Below are 9778 nucleotides of genomic sequence, written 5' to 3'. Positions count from 1 at the left end.
AGTGTGATTATAGCATCCAAAATCTATTTGTCTTCATGTGAGTATCTATTGTTTTTATACAGAATTGAACAATCTATTCTTGATTGCTGCTGCTTTTAACATTCATGAATATATCAATTGAAAGCTTACTAATTTTATAATTGCCACATTTGAAACAATTAGCTATTGAAAGAAATGACCAAACAACACCAGATGAAACAGTGCAGAGTTGATTGTGCTCCTTAAATAAAGTAGAAACAAGGCTTTGCAAAGTATAAATATAAATAACTTTACTCCTAGGTGTATCATTAATTAAAAAAATAAAAACACAATCTTTTTCAAAAGTATGATTGACGTCTGTACTTCCCTTGTCTTTGAACCGGTACAGTTCCAAGCAGTGTCTGCCACCTGTTGGTGAAAACATGTGCCTGCAAACCCCTGACTTACACCACCAGGACTTAAATCACTTCATTGACTCCAAGCACAACACAGAATCAACTTCAAAATATTACCAATAGTTTTGAATACAATTGATGATGTTTATTAAAATGAAATAATGCAAAGCTAGAAATGTGTAGAAAATGTCCTTCTTCATGTGATCAGTTTACACAGTGAAGATAACCACCTGTTCTTCTTCTTGGGTTTTTCTAAGATGAACTCTGTAGAGAAGACCTCTTCTCTGGCTCGTTCTTGCTCCTCTTGCAGATGCAGCTACAGCTTTGTGAGCTCTCTGTTTTCCTCAGTTTGCTCTCCTTTGATGGGGATGTTGATGCTGTATGGAGTCTTATCACCAGGCTTAGTGTTGGCTGCAAATCTCACAGTAGGCTTAAGGTGCTTGATGATCTGTGTGGCTGCAGGCCAGCAAGGCAACCTGAACTTTCTCCATCAGGCCCTCTCTACTCAGTCAGGTGTTAGGCAGAGCCTCGTAAAGTGTGACTTTGAGTGACCGGCACAGTTCTCAGCTAAGTTTGATCTCTTGCTTTGGGTTCTTGAGGCGTTTAAGGTTTTGGAGGAAGTTTTTCTGGTATTTCTTTACCTCTTCCTCCACCATCTACATCTCAGAGACCAGGTTCTTTTGGTGCTGTGGTTTGTAGAAGTTCTTATCTCAGTCTTTGAATAGTTCCACCAGGACACGTCGAATGATGTATTCTTTCACCAAAGCTCTGTCTGTGATCAGATCTGCTTTTACAGTGTCAGAATCTCCAGTCATAAGCTGGAGAAAACTTGTTATTCTTTGTTGCATCTGGTTTACTCAACCTTCGTACGACTCTTGAGTTCTGTCAGTGTGAGGTCTCCCTCTCTTGGCCTGTTTGCTGCTCTACACCATCCAAACATTACAATACTGTTAGAACCCGGGTACATCAAACTCACTTTAGACAGCTAGTGTTCATGATATTGGTGGCAAATTATTTTGAAACCTTCACATTTCAATAAGACAAACATATTTTAATGGAAAAACTCCCAAAAACCTGTATTGATTTAACATTTCTTTTGGTATAGACTACAGATAGGAAACAGTATATTCTGTATTCACCTCCTGTAAAAAAAAGATACAAGGTATATTGTGGAACAAACATGAAACTGCACAAAACATGAGCAGCAATGTAAATAATGTGTTAAAGTGCATCATTAAAAGTTGAATATTGTGTCTTAAGAACATGTGCATGAATGTGAAAAGGGAAACAGCTGTTTGCAATTCAAATAACTTTTTCCATTCATCAACACAACAAATTCAATGGCCTTGCATTTAACTGTAGTCTGAATTGTTAATCAGATTGAGAAAGTTGGCGAATATTGTCAATGGATTTGATCTTTTTCTTGCAGCAAACAAAGACCAGCCGACACAACGCATACAATGGCACTGCCAGACTGGGGACTCCTGCCAAAAGAAAGACAACGCCGTTGATCCATGAAGGGTACGGTACCGATGCCAGAGATGGAAACTCCTCCTGTAAAACATAAAGCAGTTACCATTACACATCACAAATGTATCTCTGTATCTGATCTGATACACCAACAGTAAACATGAACACATATATTTTTTTGTTAGAGCTTACAGAGTTGGGGTCCCAGACTTGATAGGTGAGCTCTTGTTGGACTTGAGTCACCAAGTAGAAAACCAAGATAACCAGGATGGTTAGAGGACTGATGAGCCTCCATGAAATCTGCCAGAAGATGGAAGGCTTGTGTCCGACCATGAACTTTATGTCTTCATTGAACCTGCAACGTAGGAGGGTTTTAATTGAATTACAATGTATAACTTTATTTCATTTGGAAATAAGTGTAGGCATTGTAAGCAAAAATACAACTCAATATTTGCTGGCCATTTGACTATTATTTAACACTTTTTTGGCAGCTGCAGTAGTCTTCCCCCTATTTTCTACGAGTATTTAATATCACAGCGCCACATGTTTTTACAGACACGTTCTTTGTCCCTGGCCACGCTCCATCGGAGATTGTTTCCAAGCTCGAGTTAATTTTGAAACTATTGGAGCAGCCTTTAACCAATCGGCACTGACCACTATGACCAACTATGTTGTGCATCAAAACTGAACAAGCTGTAAACAGTAAAGAAACTCCCCCAATCTTAGCAGAGTGCAATGCCATGTCAGTAAGTGACTGTTGCAGACTTTGTAAAGTTAAGCAAACAATAAGCATTGTTCTTGCTCCGGTTTCTGTTCCTTGATATTTGCTAGTGTTGCTACAACTGTTTGTATCATCTAGCGATGCCACTGTTGCCATTGTTAGAACTACATTTCCAAAGAAACACTGGACTTCAACGCCATTGCACTTAGCCCACCCTAGTATTCAATGATTGGTCCTTAAGAGTTGCTGAGCAAGGCTTCATGAAACAATGTTCCCAGACAATAATCACATGAAAAACAGAAGCTGTGAGTGATAGGAGGGCAGTGCCAAGCTAGTTAGCACACAGCTTTTGGGTGCATTACCTCCACCTTCTGGCAGTAATAATGAGTTACTACCAGGCACCGGTAAAAACGAGGGAAAATATTTTTTTTAAGAAAAGACGACAGTCACATGAACTATTCAATATCTTATGTCTTAATGACGGTTCAAAAATGTGAAAACAATGAAAGCATTATCTCTTTTACAGAGGTGTCTTGGAAAAAATAGCAGCAGCAGCGCAGCGAAGACAGAACATAGAGTTTAGTTTGAAAAATATACATGAAAGACCTCTATCGGAAAAATGCAGTATAAAGATAGTAATCAATTAAGTCAAAGTCATGTTTTCAATAGTTTCAATTGTTTTTTTTTTTTTTAAAGATGGCAACAGGATATTCTTTTTAAGACAGGGCACATATGTGTGGCTGCTTATGCGGTAATTCTGCACTAACCTGTCTATGCCGTAGATGTAAACAACAGCAATCATCTCAGCCAATCCGATGGTCAGTAGTGGAACAGATCCAGCAAAGTTGTCAAAGAGAGTCACCCAATAAATTCCTGAATTCTGCGCAAACAGGAGGGTTATGATGAAGGAGACAAAACATGTAACTCCTGAAACACACATGCACAAACACAAGGGAGATGGTGTTACAACACAATCCAGAGACAAACAAGATGATTCTTTTATTGGTGAAAAATGTAAGAACTAATTGAGCAGATTATTTTTCAAAGCCAAGTTACCAGTTACTACTTCGTGTGGCCATTTTCGAGGTAACACATTCAAGTCTTTCAAGGGCATCACCACTCCTTCAATGTTGCCAAACAGGGTTGAGAGTCCCAAGCAGAGAAGCATGATGAAAAAGAGGACAGACCAGATTGGGGAACCAGGCATCTTAATGATGGCCTCTGTGAAGACGATGAAAGCCAGACCTGTTCCCTCCACTCCCTGAACAAACAGCACAGATGAGAGTAAAAAACAATGATAGCGTAGGAATCTCAATGATCTACATCACAACAGTCACCTCACCTATATGCGGTTAGATGGTTGGCCAATAAAGCTAATCAAGAGCAGACAATGTTTCAAATATGGATGGATAATCACCAGTTTCAAGATGGACACTAAAGATTGGCATCACCAATTCGGTAACCGACCAAATGTGAAATATGGTCACAATCAGAGAGAGAGTTATGGTGTTGACAGGAAAGGGTTTTTGCAGAACTTTATGATGTCATTGTGAAGTTGACATTTGACCTTGATATATATCAAATGTCACTTCACCATTTTATCCTATAAATAATTTGTGTTAAATTTTGTCATATTTGGCAAAATAATTCTTGAGTCATGCCACAGATGGCGAGATCAGTGACCTTTGACCTTCATCCACCAAAATCTTAACAGTTCACCCTTGAGGTTAATTAAAGTTTTTGCCAAATTTGAAGAATTTCGCTTAATGCGTTCCTCAGATATCACTTTCAAGAGAATGGACATGAGCTCACAGAAACCTTTAACCATTCAAATCGAACCAATTCATCCTTGTGACCAAGTGAGCATTTGTACCCATTTTGAAGAAATTCCCTTCAGGTATTTCCTGAGATGTTGGGTTCAAGGCAATTTGTTGACATGAGCTCATAGCTACCTCTGACCATGTACATCTAACTAATTCATCCTTGGGACCAAGTAAACGTAATCTAACCCATTTATCCTTTGGATCAAGTGAATGTTTGTGCCAATTTTGAATACATTCCCTCGAGGTGTTCTTGAGATATCTCGATCACAAGAATGGAACAGACAGACAGCCACAAGGACAAAAAGACAACCTTGTGTCTCCGCCATATCTGGAGACACATGGCTTAAAAACAACAGTAATAGGGGAATCTTGATAGATCTTCATCACAGCAGTCACCTCACTGAGAAGTCTCTGCATGTCACAGGTTCTGATGTCCAGTCCAGGAATAATATCAGAATAGGAGCTGTTCAGATGAGTAAAAGCTGCATCGTAGTTGTTAATGGTGATGCTGTCCTCAGGAAGATCAAATGCATTTGATAATCTCATGATGTTTCTGGGGAGAAAATATGTGAGATCAGTGACTCTGGATTACTGGGATTAGCATACAAATTTTAATTGGTGTTTAAATTTGTGTTTTTGATTGATTTAGATTTGTTTTGTTACTACTCACTCACTGATGCAGGTGTCGAATTTCTCAGTGGCCCTGAAGCCAATGATGGTGTAGGTGACTGTGGCAGCATAGATTGAGGTGAGGCCAGTTATAGCAGACAGGATAACGGCATCTTGCACGCAGTTGTTGCTTGGAGAAAGAAGGAAAGGCAAGATATTGAGAACAGACTGTTAATAATAAAGGGGAGTTCAATTTCAGACAAAGTGCTATGTGGTTATGAAAACACAACAGGAACTCTTACTGAATAGGGTTGTAGCTTGAGAAGGAGATCAAGCCTCCCCATGCCAAGCTAAAGGCATAAAAGACCTGAGCGCCTGCATCCAGCCAAGTTGTTGGTTTCATCAACTCATCCATCTGCAAAAGCGAGACATAAAGTGTGACTGGGTTTTCGCATTATAACAAATTGTAATATGCTTTTTATATGATAGAAATTGGAAACATACGTCTGGCGTGAAGAGGAACTTTATTCCGCTCATGGCGCCTTTAAGAGTCAGTCCTCGGATCAGGAAGATGGCCAGCACTATGTATGGCAGGATGGCTGTGACGTACACTGCCTGAAGTCATGACAAGATATAAAAATATATGAAAATAATACTGACAGTAGTGATTGAGTAATGCTTAGTGTTTGACGCAGGTTCAATAAACCTTTCCTGTAGTACCAATCCCCCGAATGCAGCAGATACAGATGACTGTCCAGGCCGCTAACAGACAGACTACGATAGGCCAGTGGATTCCTCCAGAGTCAGCAATAGAGGTCGAACTGTTCAGAGTCACTCGATAAAAGTAATAATCCACGGTGGAGCTCCTTTCACACTCGGATACAAATCCTGGAAAAGTATCAAAATCAGCTGGTTTGAGTAGAGTTTGGGGGATTTATGTGTTTGACTATCAGTTTGTGTACCAGTAGTTTCCAATACCTGTCCTGTTTTCATTGAGTGGACACTGGGTCCAGGGCAGTGGGTCTTGAAAGGAATTGAAGAGATACCACATGATCCAGGCTATTAAGGTGTTGTAGTAAAGTCCAATCAGTAAAGACACCAGCATGGAGGCGATACCTGAAGGAAAGCATCATTAAATTACGTCACAAAGAGACGGATGTTTATGTTAACAGCTTTCTGTTTCTGTTGTGCCAAGTTTTTTTTTTTACCTCTGCTTTTTATAGAGTTTATTACTTACCAACACCGGTCAGATAAGGGTTGATGGACCGCCACACCCCAACGCTGCCTTTCCTGAGACGTTGGCCAATTGCAAACTCTAGCAGCAGGAGAGGCATTCCTTCAATCACCAGCAGGATCACGTAGGGAATCAAAAATGCACCTGGAAAATGTTGAATGGTCAGTATCAAATTTGGATCTTTTTTAATATCTCAAATAAGAAATTGCTTTAGCAGGCAAATAAAGTCTGGATGTGGAAAGTAACTTTCATCTAAGGAGCTTCACTTTCTACTAACCCCCACCTCCGTTGGTTCTTTGAGCTGACCGACCAAATTGGAGGTAGCACTATTGTTATGTCAGGTAACAGAGACTGTACATAAAAATGGACATAGCCCCGGGGTCTGAAAAGTGAGGCCAATGCAGAAGTGCCATAAAGTGCAGTACCACTGAGGGCCACGGGGGGCTGGCTTTACAAAACTTCCCATGCAAAAAGTGTCAACTTCTCTCGCAAAATACAGTCAAAAGATTTTTTCCACAAGTCAATATGGTGTCATTAACTAAATTCACTCCTTCTGATCAGTGTTGTGGTGGTCCCTCTGAAAACAATTTCATGATTAATTAGATATATTCGGCCTCAAAGAGAGGTGTGTTTGGAGGTTGTGCCAGGTTTGATTGATTTGTATACAGTTGGTGGGGGCCGGTGTCGTGGCCTTGGATTCTCAGATCCACCCGTCTCTCCATCCAATGAAGTCACTTCTGGCAAAAAAGGTCAGTTAATGAACTAATGGGTGACGTCACGGCCGTTTGCCGTTCCGCCTTCTAATGGGCTGCGCTACTGGTGATCACCCGATACAAAGGCCATTAGGTATGTGATGTTCTCCCAGCTGGTCCCAAAACAGACCAAACCTAACTATTTTGTAAAGACAACAGCGTCAGACTTTCAGGCTCCAACCACCTAAGGGGTTACAGACTCAGAACTAGTTCCATGCAATTACTACTGTTTCTGGTTCTGCTGTGTTTTCTCCCTGCCGGTAGATAGTAGAAAGAGTTTAGTGGATTATGTGCTCCTCCCTTTGATTTCTGTCCCGGGCCTCTAAGTGGATACGAGACTTTGTTTCTAGGCCATCTTTCTCTTTCTCATTTCCAGGCTTCTGGCATCCTCCTCAGCGTACATTGCTCCTTCGTCTGTTTGGTTTGCTGACACTGTGCTCATCTACTGTTCAATTATCTGTGATTAAGTTTGATCAAATTTTGTGCACAGGGTTTATTAATTGTTTAATGTAATTTAGCGTCCCAGATTTCCAAACCATTACATTTTGCTGACATGTTATTGCTTACTGGCTCTGTAGAACCACTTAAGAGAGCTCGACTGCTAAGAGCATTCAAGCAATAGCACTACCTAAAAGTAAAGTTATATTTTACATTTTCAACACTTCCTGGGAACTTCTGGCCACCATGTTAACTTTTTATTTCAAACAATCATTGAAGATAGGCCTAATAGGTCCCTTTACTATTTTTATCTGAGCTTACCTCCTCCATGAGTTTGACACAGGTAAGGGAATCGCCACACATTCCCAATCCCAATGCAGAAGCCGACGCAGGTTAAGATGTACTGGGCTTTGTTGTCCCACTTTGGCCTGTCCCCAAACCCCTCCTTTTCCATCCTCTCCAGGTCCTCATAGCTAGGGATCCGGAGATCCAGTCCTGGGTTAGGAAGTACCAGTCTCATGGCAACTCCAGGAAGAGGGTTGTTACCGTTTTGCTGTTGGAAGTCAAAGTGAGGGCTTATGGTAAGCACCTGGCAAAGCTGAAACAGTTTTATGATCTTACATTTTATCTCGTTCTGTTAATGGATTAGCAAATGCTTGCTCTGCCCTCCTGTTTTTTTTTTTTTTTTTTTTTTTTTTTTACCGTCAATCACCTTCATCAAACATTAAACATAAAACACTGCCACGTTGTCATACATTGAGATCTTGCATTTGAATCCACTTGTCTAACGTCTGCGTCACGTGTAGCCCCTACTTTATAACCGTTATCTGTGCAGTAGTCATGTTATTATCTGGCCCTGGAGCTGACTATGGTATAGGTAACCTTTACAGGCTATTTTGAGATGCAGCCACTGATGATGAAAATGACAACAGAGTCCTCCTCGCAGTTGTTGCTCCAACAATATTATGAAGTGGGATCATATGATGAGAAATGGCTGGTTATGGCTTACTGTGTGGTTGGGGTAACCTTTCACTGAGTAGACTTTTACTTGGAGCACAAGATCAGACTTCAAAGGAGACCAAGAAAAACCTTTGTACCTGCTGACAAAACATGCCATTGGGTTCACAGAGAACTGAAGGTAGGATGATGTCTTTTTAGAGCAAAGTTCCGATTAAGTTACAACTTAAAACTGACAATAAACAATATTTTCTGTTGTTTTAGCATTTTTAATCATTAACCCGCTATTGTACATTCTACATATTGTAAACACATCCTTGTTTTCTGTTTAATGATATTCATTGGGGTAATAGAATTGACTGTTTATTATATTAAAATGACTAATGCCTCATATAAACAGATCACATACGCAACATGGGATTACCAGTTCAGCAAAATGGGGAACCCAGTACTGCAGAAACAAAGAGGCCGCTAAGACGTCCTGCCTTGCTGCATGGTAAAGTTATTTGCAACTTTGTTCAGCACTAAAACCTTTAATCAACTGAGCTGGTCAGATGTTTAGACCTTCACTATTTCAGGTTTCTTCTCAGGTGTTGTATATTACTAGATTAATATGTTTGATTAAAGGACCACACATCAAAGACAAAGTATAAATATCTTACGTTTCTAACAATGAGCATGTTTTCGTGACACTCTGGTAAAGACATTTGATTCTGATTAAGACATGCAGCTGTCACGTGCTCCAGACTTTATCTTCCAGATTGTGTTTTGTCTTTCTGTTCTCGTTGAGGCAGCAGTTTGTACTTCCAGTTGGCTAATGCGCGGACCTACATACCGCGAACGTACAATGTAAGAAGGGAACCTCTTTCTTCAAGAAATTAGTGAAAACATTTGTCTCCCTATTTGTAAATAATGAATTCACAAATGTTCCTTATCTTGTATGTTGCCCAGTAAACCTCAATTAAACATGTTTCACAGTGAAAGTATGTGTTTGGCTTCTTCATTGTTCATAACATAAAAAGATATCATAACGGTTCTGCTATATCTTGATTTGAAATGGACCCTTTTTTAGGAGGAATGTGATCATTTTATAACATATTCTTTGCTTACAAGAGCTGCACCCCTTTTTCCTGGCTGAGACATAACCTTTTGGTTAGAGTAAAACTGTTTAGCTTTGAAAAGGTAAGAGGACTACATTAGGACTCGCTCACTCTAATGGATTACATTATGTTCCCCTTCACTAAAAACCATTGAATACATTTCTTCAGTCTTCAGTCCAAACAGGGAGTACCACTGTATGTGGCTGAATACTCAGATTTACACAGTTTGTTCATTTAGAGGCAGCTGATAATAAATGGTAATTTTATTCTAAAAAAAATAGGGAGTGGAATATTTGTTTA

The 9778-nt window shown here is 39.9% G+C and overlaps 1 protein-coding gene across 1 annotated transcript; it reads right to left on the bottom strand.

Moving 5' to 3' along the window:
* Nucleotides 1-1745: 1745 nt before the first annotated feature.
* On the bottom strand, nt 1746-7941 carry LOC138214734 (sodium-dependent neutral amino acid transporter B(0)AT1-like). Its single transcript, XM_069176514.1, has 12 exons — nt 7743-7941; nt 6235-6375; nt 5976-6113; nt 5704-5885; nt 5502-5612; nt 5300-5412; nt 5059-5187; nt 4785-4941; nt 3622-3826; nt 3333-3492; nt 2037-2199; nt 1746-1928 (listed from the first exon to the last, which is right to left on the bottom strand). Exons 1-12 carry the CDS (start codon nt 7939-7941, stop codon nt 1746-1748), a joined length of 1881 nt encoding a protein of 626 aa, XP_069032615.1.
* Between the last annotated feature and the right edge of the window lie 1837 nt (nt 7942-9778).

This window comes from Embiotoca jacksoni, unplaced genomic scaffold (assembly GCF_022577435.1).
Source record: "Embiotoca jacksoni isolate LCO1_2020_lvr unplaced genomic scaffold, fEmbJac1.0.p SCAF_7, whole genome shotgun sequence".
Classification (NCBI taxonomy): domain Eukaryota; kingdom Metazoa; phylum Chordata; class Actinopteri; family Embiotocidae; genus Embiotoca; species Embiotoca jacksoni.
This window is presented reverse-complemented; position numbering and strand designations above follow the sequence as displayed.

Coding starts and splice junctions, on each gene's coding strand:
- LOC138214734 (XM_069176514.1), bottom strand. CDS start 7,941: ATGAGACTGGTACTTCCTAACCCAGGACTGGATCTCCGGATCCCTAGC. Junction 5,886..5,975: donor ACTCAATGAAAACAGGACAG/GTATTGGAAACT, acceptor ATACTTTTCCAG/GATTTGTATCCGAGTGTGAA. Junction 4,942..5,058: donor TTCGACACCTGCATCAGTGA/GTGAGTAGTAAC, acceptor TTTTCTCCCCAG/AAACATCATGAGATTATCAA.